This window comes from Phycodurus eques, chromosome 18, assembly GCF_024500275.1.
Source record: "Phycodurus eques isolate BA_2022a chromosome 18, UOR_Pequ_1.1, whole genome shotgun sequence".
In the NCBI taxonomy this organism is placed as follows: domain Eukaryota; kingdom Metazoa; phylum Chordata; class Actinopteri; order Syngnathiformes; family Syngnathidae; genus Phycodurus; species Phycodurus eques.
This window is the reverse complement of record NC_084542.1, coordinates 528,320-554,797: the sequence shown is the minus strand read 5'-3', so window position 1 is coordinate 554,797 and position 26,478 is coordinate 528,320. Positions and strand designations below refer to the sequence as shown.

The 26,478-nt window shown below is 43.6% G+C and overlaps 1 protein-coding gene across 3 annotated transcripts; it reads left to right on the top strand.

Annotated features, from left to right (window-relative positions):
- The first annotated feature begins 1,320 nt into the window (after positions 1-1,320).
- ube2j1 (ubiquitin-conjugating enzyme E2, J1) lies at positions 1,321-25,427 on the top strand. 3 transcript variants are annotated; one of them, XM_061703943.1, is made up of 8 exons: positions 1,321-1,360; positions 7,926-7,999; positions 11,279-11,410; positions 11,781-11,865; positions 18,645-18,750; positions 19,195-19,324; positions 21,063-21,167; positions 23,178-25,427. In XM_061703943.1, exons 1-8 carry the CDS (start codon positions 1,351-1,353, stop codon positions 23,457-23,459), a joined length of 924 nt encoding a protein of 307 aa, XP_061559927.1. In that variant the 5' UTR covers positions 1,321-1,350; the 3' UTR covers positions 23,460-25,427. The 3 variants fall into 3 exon arrangements, with proteins under 3 accessions (XP_061559927.1, XP_061559926.1, XP_061559928.1); XM_061703942.1 differs by lacking the exon at positions 1,321-1,360 and adding an exon at positions 1,376-1,832; XM_061703944.1 differs by lacking the exon at positions 1,321-1,360 and adding an exon at positions 1,866-6,391.
- Positions 25,428-26,478: the final 1,051 nt, after the last annotated feature.

The following is a 26,478-nucleotide window of genomic DNA, read 5'->3' as shown; positions in this document are numbered from 1 at the left end:
TTATGGGGCTGTGTTAGTGCCAATGGCATGGGTAACTTACACATCTGTGAAGGCGCCATTAATGCTGAAAGGGACATACAGGTTTTGGAGAAACATATGCTGCCATCCAAGCAACGACTTTTTCATGGACGCCCCTGCTTATTTCAGCAAGACAATGCCAAACACAAATGTACAGCTGATACAATATAAAGTGCTCCATAGAACACACATTACTCGATACGCTATGCATAAAATGGGTTTCTCTCCATTTCTAATATATGCGCGCAGTGCACCATAACTACCCCAGACACCGAGTTTCCTGTTATCTGGGAATTGCACACCAAGTCAATGCTTTTGGACTTCGGTTACGCAGAAACTCTCGTGTATTTTGAACTGCAGGATTCAACTTTCCCCGAGATTGTGCATACTTGGCGACTTAAGCATAATCGACCTCCCAAATAAATATTCACAATCATTACTCGTCTCGTTAGCTACCGCAAAGAAAACAATTTCATTACACTGGAACATCAGTTATTGATGTTAAAAAATTTACATCAATAACTGACTAAATAGATTGTGTTAGAACAAATATCAGCAGAACAAAAAAACGGAGACCCTTCTTCAACACGCTAAATCTAGATTTCTGATTCCTTTGCCTGGGTAGAGTGCCATCTGACAATAACAAGACTATATTGTAAGAGTAAAAGTCAACTTTTGACTTCTTTGTTGCCGAGGTTGCTGTTGTTTTATTATTTGGATCGGGGATCTTCTCTTCTTGACCCTGTATTTGCGGTTCCGGGGTCTTTGGGGGCGGGGCTTTCTTTACTCCTTCCCGATCTCCGGTGTAGGGTGGGTATGATCACTGGATGGATCTCTCGCAGGGCATTGGTGGTGGACTCGCCCACTTTGTGCACTTATAGGTTGTCGCTTTATGAAGTTCAGTCCATTTGCTTGGATCAGTTTACGGGAAAATATGCCACATCCAATATGGCGGACGCGATGACCTATAGCATCATGCGATAAACCGCCTCAATCCTTTGGGGTCCGCCCACAGATATGAACAGAAAACACCAACGCGATGTAGCAACCCGGCTAACCAACGTGCTACAATGGCTGCCATATTTGCGGGGGCAAAGTCCCATCAAAAGCCATGCATAGACATTGAAAATAAGTCGTAACTTTCTCATTTCTCCAACGACTTTCATTAGGTTTCCTTTTTTATTTTTCGCCATTGCCAAAGTGTGTGCTATTAATATAGAAGTAAGGAAGAAAAACAAACCCTAACCAAATCCCCCCCCCCCCCCCCCCCCCCAAATATTTGTAGCTGTGAACGGTTATCCTCAGTTCGGTTGTTATGTTCCAACCGGCGTGATGTGCCAACGTAAGCAGCAAATGTGCAGGCACCGTTGTTATTGCGGTTTTCTTACTGAAAGCCTTTGCCCTCACTCGCTCTATAAAACGGGACGTGTCATATCTCGCTATGCTTACATCTATGGCTCCGCTTGTCTTCCGAATTCAAGTTTGACGTCACGCGAACAACTCCGAAAAAAATCCCTCTTACTTCGAGGTTTTTTTTGTTTTTGTTTTTTTCCGCCGCTCCTCAGCTATCTCTTTGTGACGTCTCTAATCAGACGGTCGGTTCTTGGTGCGTGTTTACAGTGCAGGGGGGGGGGAAGGGATCGACCTGTATGCGAACGCTGACGAATGCTAGCCAACGAGCTCAATTAAGCTAACCCGCACGTTATTGACTGATCGTCAAATAGCGGATTATCAGCACACCTGCGACGGTATATCTACTTTCGGGTGCGTGAAGAATTTCCTTATGGAGCGTAAATATAACCTCAAGAGTCCAGGTAAGTTGCGTTATAGTTGACGTTGACCCAGTGTGCTCCGCCGACTGTAACCTCACGGTTGAAATTGAAACAACACGTTTGTATTTGTGTTCATGCTCCCTCCAACTTGTGAGTGAATGCCTGCCTTTCAAACGACTTGTAATGTACCTCATGAATCCCAACTACCACGGGAATATTTGAGTCGTGTTCGAGCAATCTTTTTTGGCTTCTCCAGTATTCATGTTTTAAGCGTGTGGTCGTTACATGCCGGAGGACACGTCAGCAGGTGGAATTTCGGGATTATGAGCAAGCAATTTCCGCATTCGGTCGACCGGGACGAAGCGCTGACTTCCGGCGAAGGAAGTGTGGAAGCCACGGGCCACTTCGGAAAGGACGTTCTCCGAACAATTTTGCCACCTTTCTTTAACCTGTGTCGGAATAGGTCACGGGGTCACAGAGACATGGAAGTGAACATCGGACAGTATGGCAGGCCTTCACAACGTTAACAGCTCAACCGGATACGTGGTGAAGATCTCTGAAATTCAGTTTCGCCCAGTCCAAAATAACATTGGCGATATCTGTAATTGAATTCCTCCGATAAACAACGATATTTGCAACGTCCTTTGACATACGTCACTTTTGCCGTTCCTTATGTATGGGGCGGTGGGGGCACGATACAAAAATTCTGACTTTGATACGATACCCAGTGGTGTCCCGATCCGATCCTCGAGATCGGCAATCGATCCGATGCCGGCAAAAGAATGAGTAGCAAATCAGATGGGACTGGATCGAAAATACCTGATTTTGCCACTCTTCTCCAGCAGCGCCCAGATGGCAGCGTGATACACGATCGCATATTGTTGTTATAATTATTAGAACTCGTTTTTTCACAGTTTGAATATATGCCAAAGAGTGTTATATTGCCTATTTGTGTGTTTTTAATTCTTAATTTGAATTGAATCCAATTTGGCAGGTGGTAAAGGGCCATGTCCTCAATGCAAAATGGCATTTTTGGGGACGTCGAGCCACATGGTTCGATTTGGCAGGGCGAGTCTCGTGGCGGTCGTAACTTAGTGTTACTGGTGTGTCGACGGAGCCGTTTGGAGCCAACGATTTCCACGTGAGTAGTAGTAACCTGCTAGCCAGGTGTCGCGTCTGCTCCTCACCGTGACCCATCCTTCATGGACTTCAGGCCACAGATCCCATCCGTTACATCTCCGATGAATGGCTTACTGGGACACAAGGAATGGATGTTTTTTTGTGAGGATGCACATGTGCAAATTTGGCGCAAGATCCAAATCAGGATGACTATCACGATAAGCGCCCACCGTGAGAGTATTTACTCGGAACCTGAGTGTCGCCCTGCCCGGTGGCAAAATGAAGTGCGTCTTTTAAGCGAAAGATGTTTCGAGAGGCGATAATTGGGAGAGTAACAAGAAAGGCTATTTCTTGGAACTCAGGGTTGACATACAAGATGGGGGAACTCCAGAGAGAACATGCCAAGTGGGCTCAGACGGCACTAATGGGGCTTGCTAGAGCTTTCGAAAGGATGCTTTGGACGAAGCTCAGGGGTACCGAGTATGGAGGAATTATACCCGTCGCGAAGTTGTCTATGAATGATGAAATTGTGCTTAGCATGCCATTCATCAATGTGGTCACAATCTGTGCGTGAGCATAAACCGTGAGCAGCAGCGACATCAGAGGTGGTTATGATCCGCCTGTTTTGGTTCAGGGTTGCACTGCAAAGGGTCGAGAACTAAAATGCCCAATTTTAGCGATTTGCGTAGCGACCACTAATTGGTTTCTTCGTTTGCCATGCATTGTCGTGTGGTGGTGGTTTCGGGCTGGAATTCCCGAAGTTGCGTCTCGATAGCAGCAAGGCTACAAGCGTCACTGGTGGGGGTGCTGGGGATGCATGTTATTTCGGTTCTGTTTTTGGTTTTCGGCAGAACAGCGTGATCGGTTTCACCCGGTGTCTTGGTCGGGCATCTGCGTTGGCGGACTTGGTGTAGTCCTTGGTGTAACGAGGATGCTGTCACGGAAGCTGGACCTGCTTGACCGGGCCGTTATCAGTGTCTGTTAACCATCCTCCGTTTCGTGCATGGTGCATAGTGGGCGGATTCTTGTTTGATCCCCCCTTCGTGGCTACGTGGGGCCACGAACGGCCGAGAAGTGAGCTCCACAGAGGCGTAATAACAAAAGTCCACGATAATGCAAATGAGTCGGCACGAAACTAAGGTGAAACCAAAGTCAAGCTTAAACGGCACGCAGGAAGAATTGAAAGCGAGCCACAGAAAGATCAAACGAAAAGCAGGCAACTTCGACATCACAAACAACGCAGAAGAGAAGAGAAAGGCTGGGAACCAGCGCAGAAGGGGAGCGTCCGTCACAAATGGTTACTGCAGGTGTAATAGAAGAGTCGGGTCCAAGGCATTGCCTGAGGGGAGCAAAGGGTGGGCAGGGTGGAGGAAAATGCCACTGAGGTGCACTTTCCAAGGTCCAGAGAAGAAGTGCACGGGAAGCCAAGCCCACATGTCCTGTGCTGTTGAAGCCACGCGTGTGTAAACTTCACAAAAGAAGCAAGATGACTTTGCGGCCATCGAACGAGCGGGTCAGTTACGTAGAGAAGTCGTAATCAAGCTCAGTGTGACGGCTGAATATGCGGTCAATTGATTCGCGACAGAGTCCACATAATGCTCTTCGAAGGCCGCAACTTTACTATTTATTAGGGGGTCGACTGGGCTCAAAAGGTTGAGGGGAAGGTTTTGTGTCAAAAGAGCGACCCCTGGTGGGCATGTTTGGCACCACAGGTGCAGTCCCCCCTTTTGTAAGATCATCAACTGTTCGCAGTTGTTTTGGAGGGGTCCGAGTGTGGACCAACGTAAGTCAGTTAAGGCTGCAGTCTAGTGCGTGTTTAGGGAACAAAGTGGCGTGTTTGATTAGCACTTCCCGCAAACGCTGTCATTCGTCAGCGGAACTCAGGGTGTCAGCATCCGCCAGGATCTGCTGCACGTGGGTTTTGCAGTCTGGATAAAGGGGTGGGTGATTATTACACGGTGCTACCGGCGTCGGCGGGGTGATTTGCGAGGAGGATGAGGGAGTGGGAGGAGTCGTGGAAGACTCCCTTTTTCGGGTGTAGTTGGGATTGTACTGAGTGTATGGATCGCCAGGTGTTGGTCTGCAGCCAGGTCCACTCTGATGATGTCATCACACTCAGTAGGTCCCACTGGAATGATAGCAGAAGAACGCCTGGCGACCGGTCAATGATTGGTTAGCACGCACAGCCAGTCGAATTGGAATGTTGACAATCGATGCTTTTACTACAACTTCGTTTTCGCTCCAAACTTTGCGTCGGGATTGGTTTGTCCCGACTTAAGGTTTAGTGGTTGAAAAGCACTGTTAGCGGAATAGGTATTAGCGTGCGACCAGAAACAATTGTTAATGGTGTCAACTTGAATGGCGAGTCGGACAACCACGTCCGCGCCTAAGTATGTTTTATGCGGCAAACTGGGGACTACTCGGTCTATAAATCATTCAATGGTTTAGGTCCTCAATACATGAAAGAAATGTGTATGGAATATAAACCCAGTAGGGCTCTGAGATCGACAGACTCTGGTCTAATAGTGGAGCACAGAGTCCAAAGCAGACATGGTGAAGCAGCATTTAGCTACTGTGCTGCACACAAATGGAAGAAGTTGCCAACAGAAGTGACGTCAGCCCCAAGTGTGAATGCTTTTAAGTCCATGTAAAAATATTCCCCCCCCCCCCCCCCCCTCATGCTTTTTGAGAGCATTTCCACTTTTTCTTGAACTGTACGCTGTTTGAATTGAACTTTTTTCCTCTTTGTTTTAAATGTTTATAAGCATTGTTTTTCTTTGTTTTTAAATGCTTTTAATGTAAAGCACATTGAGTTCCACTGTGTATGAAATGGGCTATATAAATAAATTTGCTTTGCTTGGCTTTACCTCCACCATGCTTCACGGGTGAGCTTGTGTGTTTTGGATCATGAGCCGATCCTTTCTTTCTCCATACTTTGGCCTTTCCATCACTTTGGTAGAGTTTCAGCTTGGTCTCATCAGTCCATCAAAACCTTTGTGGCTCATCTCCGTACTACTTTGGAAAATCCAATCTGGCCCTCAGATTCTTTTTGCTGATGAGTGGTTTGTATCTTGTGGTATGGCTTCTTTATTTCATCTCTCAAAGTCTTCCAACAGTGGCTTGTGATACCTTCACGCCTGCCGTGTGGAGGTTGGTAAACAATTTTGTCTGTCAATTTAAAGAAAAATGTATCCAAACTAATCGAGAGAAGCTTCATCATGCAACAGGACGATGACCCAAAACACACTGCCAACACATCAAAGGACTTAATCGGGGGGAAAAAGTGGATCGTCTTCGACTGGCCAGTCAATCACCGGACCTTAACCCAATAGAGCATGCGTTTTACCTCCTGAACGGAGAAACCCCCATAAATAAATAAGAACTGAAAGAGGCTGGAATAAAGACCTGCAAAAGCATTTCAAATGGATAATGCAACAATCTGGTGAAGTCAGAGGGTCGCAGGCTTGATGCAGTTATTGCAAGTAAGCGTGATGCCACCAAATATTCAATGTGGTTCACTTTCATTTAATCATGTCTGTTCCAATACCTTTGCTCACTTGAAAAGTGGGTGGCTTCTAACAATAGGTGCTTTGTCCCGAGTTGTTCAACTCTTCTAGATGTACAGTGGATACGGAAAGTATTCGGACCCCTTAAATCTTTCACTCGTTGTTATATTGCAGCTATATGCTAAAATAATTTTGTTTTTAACCTTGGCCAGATCTGTGCCTTGCCACAATTCTGTCTCTGAGCTCTTCAGGCAGTTCCTTTGACCTCATGATTCTCCTTTGCTCTGAAATGCACCGTGAGCTGTAAGGTCTTCTATAGACAGGGGTGTGGCTTTCCTAATCAAGTCCAATCAGTATAATCAAACACAGCTGGACTCCAATGAACCGTGTAGAACCATCTCAAGGATGATCAGTAGAAATGGACAGCACCCGAGTTAAATCTAGAAGTGTCACAGCAAAGCGTCTGAATACTTAAGGCTGCGTGATATTTCAGTTTTTCTTTTTTATAACTGCAAAAAGTTCCACAATTGGTTTATTTTTTTCTGTCAAACTGGGGTTCTCTGTGTACATTTAATGAGGGGAAAAAAATGAACTTAAATGATTTTAGCAAAGGGCTGCAATATAACAAAGAGTGAAAAATTTAAGGCGGTCTGAATACTTACCATACTGACTGTAAATGCCATGAAATAAAAGTCCTGATCTTTTGTCTCATAGTCATCTTTTGATCTGAAACCAAAATGTCGTCAGTACACAACAAAAACAAAGGAATTGACCCTGCTGTTCCAATACTTTTGGAGGAGACTGCATTTCCCCATCGCGGGCCTAATAAATAATCTAATCCAATCTAAAAATGTCCGCCCTGTGATTGGCAGGCAATCTGTCGCCCAAGGTCACCTACGATAGTCTTAAAACCTATTCCGTACTAATGGTTTCAACGTCTTCCTACAAACACTTGTCACATTTTGTTGCAACATAGTCAACGGTGATAGCGTATGATATATACAGTATCCTCCTTGAGAAGAAAGTGTGCACATGATTACTGTATACAGGTACATCTCAATAAAGGAGACTATAATACAAAAGTCCATCCATGGCAGTACTCTTGCATTATATAGATCAATTAAAGCCTTGGGAAAATACTTTTCACTGTTTTTTGATTGTTTAGTTTACATGATATTCTTGTTTCTAGCGATGGTGAATTTGGGGTTTTCATTGGTTGTAAGCATTAATCATCAAAAATATACATGTATTTATAAGATGTGAAACTAGTTGAGTGTGTGCATGTGTAATGCGTTTCCACATGATTTTCACGTTTTGAATTGAATTACTTAACTAAATATAGCTTTGGACAGTATTTTTCTTGAGATGTACCTGTATGTGTTTGACTGTTGTCCCTGCATACCAAGCAACAACATGTTTTTAGACCGCAAAACAGCATTCACAATCAAATGTAGGTCTGATAACCTAAACTGACATAAATGTTTGTTTGTCTCTGTTTTTATCGGACTAGCGGTGAAGAGGTTGATGAAAGAGGCTGCCGAATTGAGAGACCCCGCAGAGCACTACCATGCTCAGCCACTGGAAGTAAGTTTAATCTAGTAGAGTAGTGTAGTGATGTGTCTGTCATGAACGAAACGGCTCTTGGACCCCTTTCTCGCTGGCCTGAGGTCTCGCTGGCGACCTGATGTCTCCTTGAGTCTCCTGGGTTGCCAAGGTGTCGCGGTGAAATCGAACATGTTCCATTTCATTGGAGACCTTTTGGTGACTCCTCTAAATGCTCACTAGAGAGAAAAAACTTAACGTAGCTTCGTGCCACTAAACTGTGAGCAATCGTCACCAAACTTTATATGGACATTTCTACCTACGCCCACTTCAACCTCTGGAAATATCAGAACAATTGCCCCAATATTTTAGATTTTATGGACGCTCTCCATATATTCACTTTATAACAAAACTGCAAGCAATCAGAATAATCTTTATTTGCCAAATATGCCAAAAATACAAGGAATTTGTCTTCGGTAGTTGGAGCCCCCCCAAAAAATACTCGACATAAAAACACACTACGGAGACTCACTGAGCAATGAAAGGCAAACAGTAATGTGCTAATGCTGATACAATTACAATTGTGCAAATGATGCAAATTTATATGGACATCTCTCCCTATGCCCGCTTCAACCTCTGAAAATATCAGCATGATCGCCCCTATAGTTTGGATTTTGTGGCTATCAAATGTCAATATTTTTCCTCATATGTAGAAAAAGCTGACTGTCTCTTAATGGACCGTAGAAATGTTCTCATTCTGCGCACAACTTGAGCATAGTATAGTATATAAAGTTACCGTCAGATGTATGAGACGTGTACTGGCCAATTTTCTTCACACCAGTGTGCGTATGTTAATGAATCAATTCATGCGAAATAACTGCCTCCAATCTGCATAAACCATGCCATACTCGGATGCATCTCAGCCAATGCACGGAAGGTAAAGTCACAAGTGATAGCTGATGTAAAACTTGAATAGCTTAATCTTTGTGATGTGCAAAACATTGGTATATGCAGAAAGCTCGCCTAACACAGAAATCGACAACATGCAAAGTGATGCGCCGAAATGTTTCCGTCCAAAATAGCACAAAAGTCCATTTTCGGTTTTGGACCAAATGACATTTTTCATTGAAATAAAATGTCACATACGTAACATGCCACATGCCGAACACATGACACCTTGCGCACGTGTACACTTCAGAGAAAAGAATCATTTGCTTTCACCAACCAATGTCCCATAGAGCATTGCTGAATATCTAGTTGCATTGACTGGGAGGTCACTTTATTAAACACCACCTTCACTCACGGTTTGATAATGCCATAGTGCCATGAATCAACCATAAATGGTAAATAACACATGCATTAAATAAACTACTGGTTACATAAACGCACATTAATAATAAAGATGAACATCTTTTTTACTGTCTTAGTTTAACTCGGGTGCTGTCCATTTCTTCTGATCATCCTTGAGATGGTTCTACACCTTCATTGGAGTTCAGCTGTGTTTGATTACCGGTATACTGATTGGACTTGATGAGGAAAGCCACACCCCTGTCTATAGAAGACCTTACAGCTCACAGTGCCATCTCAGAGCAAATGAGAATCACGAGGTCAAAGGAACTGCCTGATGAGCTCAGAGACAGAATTGTGGCGAGGCACAGATGTGGCCAAGGTTACACAAATTTCTGCTGCACTTTAGGTTCCTAAGAGCACAGTGGCCTCCATAATCCTGAAATGGAAGGGTTAGGCTGAAGGTTCACCTTCCAACAAGACAATGACCCTAAGCACACAGCTAACATAACGAGGGAGTGGCTTGAATGACCAAGGCAGAGCCCTCCGTTAAAGTATCTCCGGAGAGACCTAAGAATTGGTGCCCACCAATGTTCAACCTCCAACCTAACAGAATTGGAGAGGATCTGCAAGGAATCCCCAAGTCCAGGTGTGGAAAAACACGTTGCATCATTCCCAAGAAGACTCATGGCTGTATTAGCTCAAAGGGGTGCTTCTACTAAATACTGAGCAAAAGGGTCTGAATACTCATGGCTGTGTGATATTTCAGTTTTTCTTTTTTAATAAATCTGCAAAAATGTCAACAATTCTGTTGTTTTCTGTTAATATGGGGTGCTGTGTGTACATTAATGAGCAAAATAAAAGAACATTTTTGCAAATGGCTGCAATATAAAAAAATTGTGAAAATCATAAGGGTGTCAGAAGACTTTGCGTACTTCCTTAGCGTCATTGTATTGTTGGAGGGTGAACCTTTGGCCCAGTTTGAGGTCCTGAGGAGCCTGGAGAAGGTTTTTGTCCAGGATATGCCTGTACTTGGCCACATTAATCTTTCCTTCAATTGCAACCAGTCGCCCTGTCCCTGCAGCTGAACAACACCCCCACAGCGTGATGCTGCCACCACCATGCTTTGTTGTTGGGACTGTATAGGACCGGTGATGAGCAGTGCCTGGTTTTCTCCATACATACATACTTAGAATTAAGTCCAAACAGTTCTATATTGGTCTCATCACACCAAATAATCTTATTTCTCACCATCTTGTAGTCCTTCAGGTGTTTTTTTATTTTTTTTTTAGCAAAACGTTTTAACAAACAAACGTTTTAGCAAACGTTTTAGCAAACGACTGCATCTCTGGAGCTCAGCCACAGTGATCTTTGGGTTCTTCTTTACCTCCCTCACCAAGGCTCTTCTCCCCCGATTGCTCAGTTTGGCCGGACGGCCAGCTGTAGGAAGGGTTCTGTTTGTGCCAAACGTCTTCCATTTAAGGTTTATGGAGGCCACTGTGCTCTTAGGAACCTTAAGTGCAGTAGAATTATTATTTTTTTTTGTTTTCGTAACCTTGGCCAGATTCTGTGCCCTGCCACAATTCTGTCTCTGAACTCTTCAGGGACTTCCTTTCAGTATAATCAAACACAGCTGGACTCCAATAAAGGTGTAGAACCATGTCAAGGATGATCAGAAGAAATGGACATATGATCAGAAGAAAGGGTGCTGTTAAATGAGCGTTACATCAAAGGGTCTGAATATGTATGGCTGTTTGTTTCAGTTTTTCTTTTTTAATAAATCTGCAAAAAATTCAACAATTTCGTCGTCCCCCCCCCTATTAATATGTGGTGCTGTGTGTACATTGAGGAAAAAAATCAACTTAAATGATTTTAGCAAATGGCTGCAATATAACTGAATCATTTCAAGGGGTCTGAATACTTTGCGTACCCACTGTATCTGTCAATGTCAGTGTGATCAAGCGCATATATTGAGTTTTTTGCAGATTTGTGGTCACGTGCTCAATGTACTCTCCCTTTCCCCAACCTTTTTAGGATAACCTATTTGAATGGCACTTCTCCGTACGTGGACCGCCAGATTCAGATTTCGATGGTGGGGTTTACCATGGCAGGATTGTGCTTCCCCCAGAGTATCCGATGAAGCCTCCCAGCATTATTCTCCTCACAGTAAGACACACTTCCAAAGATTAATAGCAGGTACCTGATTCACATGATCAAAGTGTGGGAATGGACTGCATGTGAATTAACCTCCAGCTAATTCGAGTTGCATCACATTTGTCTGAGCAGAGCATGTAGTGTCATCACCCTATCAAGGTGGAATGAGCATTTGTTCGTTTATTTTTATGTTGTATGTGGCATTAAAATCCAGGATAGTCCGATTTTTGACTTTCATGCTGTTTAGAGAAACGGCAGACCTTCAGTTTACGTCTAGTTATTCTGTTCACCTGTGTCTTCTCTTATTGTTCACCCATCCCAACCCACCAACCCCCTACCATCCGTCCCCACCATTTTCCTAACTTCCACCCCACACACTCAGCCAAACGGAAGATTTGAAGTTGGGAAGAAAATCTGTCTGAGTATATCGGGCCACCATCCGGAGACATGGCAGCCTTCATGGAGCAGTAGGTTTCTTCAGTGCTTATTCGGTTATGTGTTTAGACTGCATTTCAATGAGATCATTTGAATGATTGCAAAATTGTTGCAACCGGGAGTGTGCAAACATAAACGTTCACGAGTATGACTTTCGACAGCTGTTTCAAGTATTGCATCGGCTATGATCAGTAAGTAGGTCTTTGCTTGATAATATTGTCCCTGAAAGATCATAAAAGTTGACAGTTGGACCAGAGGGAGTGCTGACAATGAAAACAGTATCAAGCAATCAGAGCTTTGGCTTTCCTTCATTAGCTTAGGGAAGATGTCCTTTTGGCATTGATATTCAGAACAAAGAACAATAGTGCATCAAGGAGGTTGAGCGGCGTAAGGCATGTGAACGGTTGTTCTCTGAAGCTGGGGAACTTGCATTTCAAAAATGGAATCACCTGAATGCCAAGAATTGGAGCCACTCCTGTACGACAACAGACAGCCCTTTGACAAAAAAGACTTTGGAGACAAAAACAAAAAACAGTCACTAAGCAATGAAAGGTTACCGGTAAAATGTGGTAATGCTGATGTATTTATTTATTTTTGGGCAATTGTGCAAATGATGCATCGCCTCGCAATTTAGAGCAGTTTGAAATGACTAATAATAATAATAATAATGGCAATACTCCGGGACAGTGACAATTGTGCAAATGATGCAGAACGGTGCCTCAACAGCTCCTGTGGCAAGACGTGCTCCCTCAGAAGCCGCAGGAACTCCATCCTCTGCTGGGCCTTTTTGAGGATGGAGTTGATGTTGGTCCTGAGAGACTGCTATTCCCAGGAACTTGAAGGTCTGAAACAAATAAATAAATGTAGAAGTTTGCAGATGACTATCGATGGGATTTATTGTTCTCAAATTTTTTTGTGGAACTGTGAGGCTTCGGGCTCATGTCCTGCTCATTTTCTATCGTCATCTGCAGGCTTCTGTTGCGCAATCTACACACTCAATTCCAATGAAGTTGGGACGTTGTGTTAAACATAGTTCCCAAACGTTTATTGAATTCTAAGTTAATGATTATTTGCTCAAAACAATCGAGTTGATCAGTTTGAACATTAAATATCTCTTCTTTTGTAGTATGTTCAATTCAATATAGGTTGAACATGATTTGCAAATCATTGTATTCTGTTCTTATTTGTTTTACAGAACGTCCCAACTTCATTGGAATTGGGGTTGCACCTGGGTATATCCTCTCAATAAATTACAATAAATATATTCTATCGTCTCAAAAAATCTCAATACATTGCCGTGAAAAAGTATTCGCTCCCTTCTCAAATTCTTCGATTTTGGAATAGTTTCCTCACTTTAAGGTTATCGAACCAATGTAAATATCAGACAAATATACCCCAAGTGAAGTTGAAATGCTGCTTTTAAATTATGATTGTATTTATTAAGGGGGGAAAAAACATTCAAAGTTACCTGGTTCTGTGTGGAAAAAGTAATGGCCCCCTAAACCTAATAAATGGTTTGGCCATCTTCAGCAGCAACAACTGAGCTCAAACGTTTTTTAGAACTGGCAATGAGTGTTTCATATCTCTGTAGACGTATTTTGGCCCACTCTTCCTTGCAGAATTGTTTGAATTCGGGAACGGCCTTTTTCAGGTCACGCGACTCCATCTCGATCGGATTCAAGTCCGGACTTTGACGAGGCCACTCCAAAACCTTCATTTTGTTTCATTAATCCATTCAGAAGTTGACTTGCTGGTGTGTTTTGGATCATTGCCCTGTTGCAGAACCCAAGTTCGTTTCATCTTGAGGTCATGAACAGATGGCCGGACATTTTAAAATGTTTTGGTAATCAGAAGAATTCATGGTTCCATTTATCACAGCAAGTCTTCCAGGTCCTGAAACATCAAAACAGCCCCAGACCATCACGCTACCACCACCATATTTTACTGCTGGTATGATTTTTCTGAAATGCAGTGTTACTTTTACACCAGATGTAATGGGAAACACACCTTCCAAAAAGTTCAACTTTTGTCTCATCATAGCACAGAGGATTTTCCCAAAAGTCTTGGGGATCATCAGGAGGTCTTCTGGCAAAATTGAAATATGACCGAATGTTCATTTTGCTCAGCAGTGGTTTTCATCTTGGAACTCTGCCATGCAGGCCATTTTAGCCCCGTCTCTTTCTTATGGTGGAGTCGGGAACACTGACCTTAACTGAAGCGATTGAGGCCTGTAGTTCTTTGGATGTTGTTATGGGGTCTTTTGTGACCTCTTGGATGAGTTGTTGTTGCCGCGCTCTTGGGGTAATTTTGGTCGGCCGGCCACCTCGTGGGAAGGTTCACCACTGTTGTACGTTTTCGCTGTTTGAGGATAATGACTCTCACTGTGGTTCGCTGGAGTCCCATAACTTTAGAAATGCCTTTGTAACCTTTTCCTCGCTGATAGATCTAATTTCCGTTCTTTTTAATGTCCCTGATATATATATATTTTTTATGTCTAGCTTTGAGCATCTTTCTCTTTGTCCGACTTTGACCTCATGATTCTCAATTGCTCTGACATGCACTGTGAGCTGTAAGGTCTTATACAGACAGGTGTGTGGAAACACAAGTGCAAAAACATGCCATATAGTCATGGCCAGTAGGTCTGTGTGGCTGTGTGATATTTCAGGTTTTTTTTTTGGATAAATCTGCAAAAATTTCAACAATCTCATTTTCTTTTCTCCCAATATGGGGTGCTGTATGTGCATTAGAGGGGGGGGGAAAAAACAAGTGAAATGATTTTAGCAAATGGCTGCGTATTCGCAGAGTGAAAAATTTAAGGGTGTCTGAATACTTGCCCTACCCACTAAATGTGTATACACACACACACATCTGCAACATTTGCATCATCGACATTGTCCCAGATTATCGCACTACCATCCATCCATCCATCCATTTTCTGAGCTGCTTCTCCTCACGCGGGATCACGAGTAGTTCCCAAACGCCTATCCCAGCTATCATCGGGCAAGAGGCGGGGCACACCCTGAACTGGTCGCCAGCCAATCGCAGGGCACATACAAACAAACAACCATTCGCACTCGTATTAGAGTATTAGAGTTGTCAGTTAACCTACCATGCATGTTTTTGGGATGTGGGAGGAAAGCGGAGTGCCGGGAGAAAACCCACGCAGGCACGGGGAGAACATGCAAACTCCACACAGGCGGCGGATTGAACCCCTGGTCCTCAGAACTGTGAGGGAGACGTTCTAACCAGTCGTCCACCGTGCCGCCATCGCAATACTAGCCACTTTAAAATGAAGAAATGCAATTTCTTGAGGGCTCTCCACCCTTTACACAATGATCATTGCACCGGACTATTATTCTATTCGTCCTTTCAAACTGCTCTAATTGCTAGAGGTCTCTGCGTATTTTTGCACAATTGTCAAGGAGAAAAAAAGAAATGAATTGTACCGGCATTACCACATTACTGGTAACCTTTTATTGCTAAGTGACTGTGTTTTATTTTTTTAGTTTTATGTCTTTGTCTCAAAAGTATCTCTGTCAATTGACTGTCTGTTGTTGTACAAGAACGGCTCCAACTACCAGAGTCAAATTCCTCCAAATGTTTTTTTGACATACTAGGCAAATAAAGATGATTCTGATATGTATATATAATGTGTGTATATATATGACTCTTGAACATTCTTCCCAAGAATCTGCTGATACTGAGATGTGCTCTTGCATACCTCATGACTCTGCTAGCGATGAACACTCAGTCAAGGATTTTTGCGCATCACCCTTCCAATGAGCTTTTCCTGGTGCAAAGCACGCTGGACTGTGGAGCAATGAGCAGCTACACCATCAGCAGCCAGATGTTCTAGTAGTTCTCTGGAGGTGGTTTGTGACTTGTCTGTGACCAGTCTAACCATCCTTCGTCTGTGCCTTTGCTGTATTTTGTTCGGCCTACCGCATCTTCACAAGGACTGTTCCAGTAGCCTTCCATTTCTGCACTACATTTCTGACTTTTTTTTCTTTTTTTTTTAAATCAGTTTATTTGAAAGGGGACAACGCAATTTCATAAAACACATGAAATACACATGGTTAAAAAAGCCAGAATTAGCCAGGCTAGTTTTCATCTGTAGTCCCCTGGCCATGATGTAAAAAAGCAGTAAAATACATCTACAAGACAATATAATACAGGATACATAATCAAAGACTTACTATACTATTACGAGAGAATAAAACCACAAATCATTTGATCATAACAAAAAAAAAAAAAACATCATAACATACTTGTCTTTTAGTGTTGGCAGCTATAGGTGTTAACGAACCACATTTTCCGTTTTTTTGTGAAGGCCTTGTATGTTGTAAGCAGTTTCACCAGCGATCCTTCACTGACCAGGCTGACTTAGTGAAAGTGCTCCTGCGCAGAGGAACGAGACGGTCACCTCTGACAGAGCCTCGAGTGACACGCTCAGAGCTTTTCTTTGGCTGATGAACTCAGCCAGAGGAGCTGGAGCCAAATCATGCTGTACTTTATAAATCAAATTAAAATCTGCAAATATGTTTATCACGCATACCGCTGTGTATGTGTATATATATATATATATTTACGTATATCATATATTTATATATATATAGATATATAGATATATATAGATATGTGTATGTATAAATGTATGTGTGTGTGTGTGTGTGTATATATATATATATATATATATATATATATATATATATATACTTTCTTCGGTCAGGAGGCGGGGTACACCCTGAACCAGTCGCCAGCCAATCGCAGGGCACATAGAGAGACAACCATTCGCACTCAGTCACACCTACGGGCAATTTAGAGTCTCCAATTCATGTTTTTGGGATGTGGGAGGAAAGCGGAGTGCCCGGAGAAAAGCCACGCAGGCACGGGGAGAACATGCAAACTCCACACAGGCGGAGCCGGGGATTGAACCCGGATCCTCAGAGCTGTGAGGCAGATGTGCTAACCAGTCGTGCAGATGTGCTAACCAGTCGTCGGCACGATGAGTTTTGTTCACAAAAAGTGTTCAAAAAAAAAAATAATAATGTACTGCGCTCTCGCTTCCTTAGTTTTCAGTACAGATGCTTTAAAACTGGGTATCTAAAAAAAGTTTCAAAACAATATATATTAAAAAAAATGGTGATAATAATTGAGATAGGGCAATCAGGAAAAAAATGAATCGTGATTTATTTTTATTTTTTTTGCCTGATCGAACAGCCCTACAACAAACCCATAAAACAGGTTTAACAGTACAAGCAAAACAATATATAGATAATCTCAAGATACAATAATCAGCTGTTTTACTAAGCAAAATCCAAACTCTTTTAAACCAAACTAAATGACACATCGACAGGCCGATGTTTCGGCCTCCGATCTGCTTTAAAAGTCTTTTAAAAGTGTTCAATGATGAAAAAGGAAACAGACGCACACGCACCAGGGAGTGTGATCCCATGGAAGCTGTCATGCTGTTACGAGGACTGTCAGGAGCATGAGGCCAGATATCATCAACATGTTTTCTTATCAATGTTGTTGTGACTTCTCTCAGTTGGCATCCAACATAATACTATATTCTAGAAATATGTGTAAAATTAGGGCTGTACACATATATTGCTCGTGCCATCATCGCGATGACGATATGTTTCCGATATATTGTGCAGCCCTATGTAATATGATTGAATATTTGGGACGGTCAAAAATACGCTTGGCCGTTGGATTCTTTTCCATCTACCGGTCAACTTCGCCGGTGAGTCAAAAAGTTCATTTCGGACATTGACGCCACGCCTTGCTCAACTGTCGAAACGAATGCCTGCGCTTCGACCTGGATAAACTGATGCTACGTCGTCTTGCATCTTTCTTATGCCTGCACATAACTGAGCCGCTAAAATACAGTATGGCTGGAATACACCCCCCCCCCCGCCCCACCCCCGGGTCGTTCCTACGCTGCGATGTATCCCTTTAGGGTGGCCACGCCAGTGCCAAGACCTGTCCACACACTGGCAATCGGGTCTGATTTTGTGACGACGTGTTCAACCGCAGTGGTTCCACTGTAAAGACGTTTCATTCACAACAACGGTATCACGCAATACGGTGTATCAATGCCGATCCACTTCTTGAGCACTGCACAAACAAAAGCTGCTCAGAGGAGAACATGCTATTGTGTATCAGAATCAGAATCATCTTTATTTGCCAAGTATGTCCAAAACACACAAGGAATTTGTCTCCGGTCGTTGGAGCCGCTCTAGTACGACAGACGGTCGATTTACAGAACACTTTGGAGACAGAAAGACATTGACAAAAAACAATTGTGCAAAAAGATGCACAGTCCTCTCGCACTTAGAGCAGTTCGAATGACTCATATTGCAATAGTCCGGCGCAATGACCGTTGCGCAAAGGGCGCCGAGACTTCAAGGAGCGGATGCGGTTTAAAGTGACGAGTAGTCACTAGATAGTCTGGGACAATGTCGATTGTGCAAATGTTGCAGATACTCCTCAATCCGGGTGCAAATGGAGCAGATGCTACTCTGGCATGAGTGGCCAGTATTGGTCAACAACAGATATGCAAAGAGTGCAGCATGGCACTATTTGCATATCGTGGCCCCTTCCCCTGACTCGGACATCGCTTGCTCTTGCAGTCCATGATGATGTTTGGATTGAATCAGCGTTGCCTTTCATAAAACAAACACGAGAGAACCCCAGCGAATTGCTTTTCTCTCTTGACCGAAAACGACAGTACATTTGTTTTAACTGCCTGTTTTTACTTTTAATGTCTTTGTCGTGTAATTCTTTGCTTTGACTGTTTGTCTTTCAGTACGAACTGCTTTAATTGCCATAATTGGATTCATGCCAACAAAAGGAGAGGGTGCAATTGGGTCCCTTGATTATACTCCAGAAGAGCGCAGGGTCCTTGCCAAAAAGTAAGCTTTTTAGTTTTGGGTTGTTCCCAACATCTGGTGAAATTTCCAGGTCAATAGCACCACAGAGACTCGAGCCAACTGACCTCTCCAGAAGAGTTCTGTTTTTATTTCATTAGTTTGGACAGATTATAGGTCACAAAAGTTTTGAAATAATTTATTTTGGTCTCTTTTTTTTATTTTTTTATTTTTTATTGATTCCACAAAAACCTGAAGTTTAAACAGGGCTGTGTAGAATTTTAACTCCCACTATACAAACCCAACTCTCCAGCAACTGCTAGTTATGTATGCAATCATAATTGTGTTGCTTATTACACTCTGCTCTGCCGCCCACTTTTCCAGGAAGTCCTCGTGTGTCTAATTGGCCTTAGGAACGCTAGCCACTCTCCCTTTGTTGTGGCGTGCATGATGTGCACTGCTGCTTATGTTCAACGTGTTCTTTTGCAGGTCCCAGGATTTCTGCTGCGAGACATGTAACTGTTCATTGCGCTCAGCACTCCGAGCTCTGTCCCCCAACAGCGACCTCGGCCCAGAGGACCACATGGCAAATGAACTCGCGCAACAAATTGACTTCAAGGTACAAAATAAATTGGGTCATACACCAGCAAAGCAGATAATGTTGAATGTTGTACTGTAGCGTGTCCAAGTACGTGTTTTGCTTTTGTTTTAGGCAGCCAACAAATCGTACTCCAGTGTGTCAGCATACAGCCATTTAACATGGAGGAATATTTCAATGTTCCTCAGTGAACCAGCCTGTTATTGCGCTGGAGGGGTTTGTGTGACTAATAGTGTCTTGGAAATCCCTTACAGATGCAAATATGCTTTTGTCAATATTTTTTATGTTTGCGTCCGCCAATGTTTGTGGTCGACTTAGCCGCGTTAGATTATTTTTTTTTCTTTTCACAGCCCGACTGAACGAATCACAGGTCGCGCGACCAGCTTCATGGAATGCATTGTGTTCAAATTTGGCGGTTCCACTGTTAACCCAGCAATACGCACATGGGCAAAATTGTCGGTAACCCTCTCTTTTAATGAAAGACAAACCTACAGTGGTCACAGCAATAACTTTAATCTTTTGAAAGCAATCACTGCAATCGAATGAGTTTTGTAACTTCAATGAGACTTCTGCACCTCTCAGCAAGTGTTTTGGCCCACTCTTCATGAGCAAACTGCTCCAGTTGTTTCAGGTTTGAAGGGTGCTTTCTCCAGACGGTTCAATAAGATTTAGACCGGGGCTCACAGAAGCCCACCTCAGAATTGTCCAATATTTTGCTGTTAGCCATTTTTGGGTGTTTTTAGCTGTGGGTTTTGGGTCGCAAGGCCCATCACCTTAAACTGAGACCGAGCTTTCCGTCTAGAATACTTGAGATGTCATTGTGCACTGCACAGATTCAAGATAGCCTCAGACGTATCAAAGCAGCATCAGAACATAACAGCCTCCTCCACGTTTCACAGTAGGGACAGTGTTCTTTTTTTGGTATGCTTCATTTTTGTGTCTACGAACATAGAGCTGATGTGCCTTGGCAAAAAGTTCCAGTTTGACCTCTTATGTCCATGGGACATTCTCCCAGAAGCTTTGTAGCTTGTCAACATGCTGTTTGGCAAATTCCAGTCTGGATTTTTCAATTATTTGTTTTCAACAGTGTCGTCCTCCGACGGGTGGTGCGATCAGACACTGCTGGCGTGAACCAACAGACTAAGGGATTGACCTTGGAGTCACCTTTAATTTCTCTGGAGGCTATTCTGGGCTCTTTTGTTTCCATTCATATTATCCATCTCTTCAATTTGTCAATTTTCCTCCTGGGACCACATCCAGGGAGGTTGGCTAAAGTCCCGTGGATCTTAAATTTCTGAATATGTGCAACTCTAGTCACAGGAACATCAAGCTGCTTGAAGATGGTTTTAGAGCCTTTAGCTTTAATATAATTTTCTTTCTAATCTCCTGAGACAACTCTCTCTGGCTTTTTTTTTGTTTTTTTTGCTCCATTTAGTTTGTGGTACACACCATTTCACCAAACAGCACAGTTATTGATTACTAGTTATTTCTGTGACCACTGTGGGTTTTTCTTTCATTAACACAGGGGTACCAACAATTTTGTCCATGTGTTTATTGTTATAAGAGAGAATTCAGCTCTTGAACCGCAAGTGTACTATTAGGACATACAGGACCTAGATGTTAAATAGGAAATGGAAATTCTGTAAAGTGTATGAAGACGTTTTAGGGCGAGCCGGCCATGAGATGAATTTGTTCTGTCCAAGCTGTGGATAGAGAGTCAAAGCATTGTTCAAAGGATTGGTTCTGTGTGTAATTGCAGACGGAGTCAAGTTCACCCAGTAAAATCGAGGTTTCCAATCTTAACGAGGAAGGTGCCTCAAATTCTTCGGGCTGCGAAGCTGCTGATGGGCCCCTGCCTGAGCAGGTAGGCGTTCTAAATCTTCTGTCAGTACTCTGGGGCTGTTGTTGAATATTCGGACCCAAAAAGTACACATCTGCAAGGTAAACGTAACGTAGTTAAGCTAACTGTTTTCACTTATTCATTATTGTACATTTCCCTAAAATATTGACCATTGTTCACAAAATTCGTAAAATGATATTCTCCTTTGGGTACAAATGTCATTAAAAATTGAGGGTGCATATGATACATAAGAACAAGGAAAATTGCCTCCTTGAGGACACCAATGCCATCTTACGTTCTTTCACACAATCTTAAAGGTCTGGGTTCAAAGATTTTATGCCGTTTTTTAGAATTCATATTTGCATTGGTAATATGTTTTGTCAAACATATACGTCATCTCCAGCAAGTTGTCACTCATCAATTGGCCAAAAATATGACCTGATTTTGAAACATCCCGAGTGTAAGTTCTCCATCCACCGCAAAGGCTACCGGAAGTGACTTCATTGTTGGCAAACAATAGCAGTGCATTCCTAAAGCTAGTGCTGGGCGACATATCAAGAAGCTTGATTTTTATCTATACTTTATTCATGCTTGATAGGGAAAACGGGATCGTAGATTATATTTTTTCGCTTATCCACGAGATTTCGTTGCCCGCGGCAGCACTTGTTCTGCAGAGACTTGGTGGACATGCTAGCGACTAGCAAGCAAGAAATAGTTTTTAAAAAAAAAAAAAAGAAAAAAGAGCATGTAATGTCTGAGCGTTTTGAAACAGTAGTCAACAAAAAGTTTATGAAAAATGTTGCGACAAAGACAGGCATATTTGTAAAAATCATCTGAAGATGAAGCACGTTGTCGAGAGCGTCCGTGTCATAATGTGTCGCGTCAAAGAGTTTCGCTCCTGTAACATAAAGAAAACAACACCGCGGACCGCGTAGCCATCGCGGTGGCAGCTGAAGCGCTCGTTTTGGTGAACAGTGCAGGAAGATAACGAGAGTTTGCCGATCGTGGACGAGATGGAAAGTGCTTCGGGGGCTTATTGACATTAGCATTTAGCAGCTAGCTTTGTTTCATGAGCGATCACGCAGCTACCGGTTCCAGACAGTCCAATGTGGCATTGCTATTCACTTTATTTGCAGTTCACCGTGTTGTATTCTTTCAACATGATGTCATGTTTCTTCTTCTTGATTCCCTGCACACTGGGCATGTTTAAAAGTTGAAACTCCTAGCAAGAGTTGAATGTAGCCTCACTTCACTAGTCCCTCCCCCTTCCTTCTGGGCGAATCCACGACCCTCGCAGGTCACAAGCTGGCTTGACTTTGTGCTGGCTGTTGCAATCTGGGGCAACCTGTAATTCCCTTTTAGTTTTGGTAAGTTTAGTTAAGTGACAAGAACAGAGGGGAAACTGACAGTTGCAGCGGCAGCCTGGGTTGTTCAGGTGTTTGTTTGTTTGTTGTGTGTGTACTGTACAGTTGAGAAAATTCACAAAATGACCATTGGAAGTGACGTCATGGCATGTCACAGTAATGTCACAAAGGACCTGGCCAGCTGTCCGTCCAGAAAGTGTATGTCAACCAACCCAAAACATGCGTGCGAGTGTTTACTTTATAGACTCCAAAAAATAACAGCTTTATGATGTAGTCTTGCGTCTGCCCAAACGTGGCAATTACAGCCCACTTCTAACTTGAGAAAGTTCCAGATGCTTGTGTTGTTGTTGTGACAGGACATAGGCCAACATTAGCGCTATTTTATGGTCGCAGTCACTGTAAAACATGCATCTTTTGGGGTACGTGCCATGCTGCAATCTCTCACTCTTCACGCACAATCTTTAAGTCTGGTCAGATACTGTCTGCGCCAGTGAGAACAGGGGTCTATGGCAGCACAGGATTGGTGGCAAAAAGAGCTCTCGCTTCCATTATATTTACACAGTGAGTTTTAATCGAATAGTTAACCCATGCCCAGTTTGTGGGGTTAATCGCTAGTCATGTTTAAGTATCCTTGAGCAACAACAAATGCACCATTTCTCCTCCTCTACAGGCAGAAATGTCAACAGCCACCAGAGCGGAGAGGCCGCAAACTCTTTTGCCTTCGAACAGCGGTCCTCCTCGCAGTCCCCGGCACCGTCGTGTCCAACAGGCCCAAAGAGACATCGGAGAAGCCCCGAACAGGCCGGCCTTCATCGCACGGGTTCACGCGCCACCGAACGATAGCTACGCAGGCTCGGCCGTGCTCATTGTGGTGCTCACTTTGGCCCTGGCTGCACTTATTTTCCGAAGGATTTACCTGGCTAATGAGTACAAGTTTGATTATGAGCTGTGACCTTTCCTCGCGATTACATAATTTCGCTACCCTCCAGCACCACGAGCAGCTTCATTTCCACCAGAGCTTCAGCACTCGCTGGAACATTTGGCTTAGTCTTTCCTCATTAGCACTGGATCCCATCACCTTGATGCGCATTCCTACAAAGGTGTTCCACTCACTGCAGCATCGTCGGTTTCTTTTTTACTCTTTTTTGAGAGGCTGCGTAGTCATGTATGAGCTATTTCACTTGTTTAATTAACTCGTAAACTGCCGTGTGCGTTTATATTCGTCAAGTGGAATCCAGCCACGTACTTCCACCGATGAATATGTCTTTTCAACTGGCATGGGTGGCCGATGAATTTGTTGGCCGCCCCGCTCACCAGCCACGTAGATCTTAGCATCAGTTATATTAAACGGCATAAAAGGTCACACCAACCCCCACCCCCCGCCGACGATCGCTCCGGCGCTTGAGAAACTTTTATCAGCGCCCCTTTTCGATACTGGGTTCGGCGGCAGTCGCGGCCGCCCCGCCGCCCTTCGGCCGTCCCGCCCAAACGTTAATGGAGGCGCCCCTGGGAAGGCGGCATCTGTGAAATGCAAGCTTCCGCGGAACTGTAATGACGAACAGACGGCAGTAGATTGCATGGTTGAATTGTTTTGAATTTGACAGCACAGTTTTTGAGTTGAAGAAAAATGCATTGGAAGTTGGACAAGTTTGGGCACCTGACACTTGAAATTGTATGTATTTGGGTCATTTTCATATAATTACATCAATAACGGTAAGACTCCACTGAATTTCATTTTGAAAACCAAGTTTGCTGATTATTTGAATTATTGGCATTATCATTAAAAAGGTCATAATTGTTTCTAAGAGGGGGACAAAACGTTTTCACCCTTTTAATGCCAAAATGTCTTTACCGCCATGTCCCAAATGAAATTTCATGATTTGCAACGTTTTCTGGAGACGGTAATTCCATTTTTCATTATACAGTAGGCTATAGGATTTCTGTCCTTTTGCTTAGTATGCCTTTTCCATAAAAACTAACGCAAATGCATCTTAATGTCTTAAGTGTTTCTTTTTATTGGTTACTTTACAAATGATCCTTCTATGTCAAGGTGTCTTTACCATTAATACCGCTCACGTCGTTGCAGTACACCAAAGGGATCTGAAGTGCCGGGACATTCACACAATAGCAGACAGCAAAATAGCTTATTTCTGAGTTATGAATAAATACAGCGCCTGAAATAAGTATTTAACATGTCACACCATTATGTCACTAAATATACTTCTAAAGGTGCGATTGACAGGAGACATTTCACCAGACGTTCCAGGCGCATATCGAAGCTTCTGAACGTTCCGGTGAGCACGGTTGGGGCCATAATGCGGAAGTAGAAAGCCAATTATACCACCACATTATTACACGCAACTGCATTACTGAGTTGATTTGTTGTACTTTCTTTGCATGGATGGATTACTTGGGTTGTTCCCAACATCTGGTGAAATGTTCATGTCAATAGCACCTTTGGGAAATATATGTCGTGAGAAAAATGGTGATGTGTTAAATACTTATTGCAGCCACTGTACGTATGAATTTGTGAAAGTTGGAATATTGCATGTCTTTACTGTTATTCCGATTGAATAAGGACAAAAGTGTAATGGGTTTGCGTCGGTGGAATTGGTTGAATGAGTAGTTAGATAATTTATGCACTTCTATCCTCAAAGTTTAAAGGGCAAGATGTAAATTGTGCAACACACAGGTTATGGGAAAAACTGGCAAAATTGAAGTCATTTTAATTTTGGGACTCTTCCCACCCCCTTAATAAATGAGATTTTTTTTTTCAGATTACATTTGCATTGGACTGCCATGAAATAAATGTATTCCTCTCTGGATTGATTGTCTTGACTATATCGAGTCGTCATGAGTCTGCATCGCTCACGGCGTGTTTTATAGTTGTAATCTGTAAATAAATTATTTTCCATCAAAAGCCCTTTTTCAGTCTTGTTTTTATAGTTTGATGAGTCCCGAAAGAAATTGTTCTGCTTGATGATTTTCTTCTCACTAAAAACATGTGAGGGCCCGAGCGGGTGACCTGCAAAGACCCTATTGTATGCATAGAAATTATTGTTGTTATTATTAGGTGACTTCCCAGGGGCTCCCCACCTGTGGGAGGGGCCATAGGGGTCGGGTGCAGTGTGAGCTGGGCACCTTGGCGATCCGATCCCCGGCTACAGAAGCTGGCTCTAGGGACGTGGAATGTCACCTCTCTGGCAGGGAAGGAGCCCGAGCTGGTGTGCGAGGTCAATAAATTCCGACTAGATATAGTCGGACTCGCCTCCACGCACAGCTTGGGCTCTGGTACCGGTCCTCTCGAGAGGGGTTGGACTCTCTTCCACGGTGAGAGGCGCCGAGCAGGTGTGGGTATACTTATTTCCCCGCGGCTCAGCGCCTGTACGTTGGGGTTCACCCCGGTGGACGAGAGGGTAGCCTCCCTCCGCCTTCGGGTGGGGGGACGGGTCCTGACTGTTGTTTATGCCTATGCACCAAACAGCAGTTCAGAGTACCCACCCTTTTTGGAGTCCTTGGAGGGGGTGCTGGAGAGCGTTCCCGCTGGGGACTCCATCGTTCTGATGGGGGACTTCAATGCTCACGTGGGCAATGACAGTGAGACCTGGAAGGGCGGGATTGGGAGGAACACCCCCCCACCCCGGATCAGAACCCAAGCGGTGTTCTGTTATTGGACTTCTGTGCCCATCACGGATTGTCCATAACGAACACCATGTTCAAGCATCAGGGTGTCCACACGTGCACTTGGCACCAGGACACCCTTGTTCGATGATCGACTTTGTGGTCATGTCATCGGACTTGCGGCCACATGTCTTGGACACTCGGGTGAAGAGAGGGGCGGAGCTGTCAACTGATCACCACCTGGTGGTGAGTTGGCTCCGATGGTGGGGGAAGATGCCGGTCCGACGTGGCAGGCCCAAACGTATTGTGAGGGTCTGCTGGGAACATCTGGCAGAAATCCCTGTCAGAAG

What these genes read in the sequence shown, in the direction of transcription:
- ube2j1 (XM_061703942.1), top strand. Translation starts at nt 1,802, where the DNA reads ATGGAGCGTAAATATAACCTCAAGAGTCCAG. An exon ending in ACCATGCTCAGCCACTGGAA is followed by an intron (nt 8,000 to 11,278) that starts GTAAGTTTAATC and finishes CAACCTTTTTAG; the next exon opens with GATAACCTATTTGAATGGCA. An exon ending in ATGGCAGCCTTCATGGAGCA is followed by an intron (nt 11,866 to 18,644) that starts GTAGGTTTCTTC and finishes TTTGTCTTTCAG; the next exon opens with TACGAACTGCTTTAATTGCC.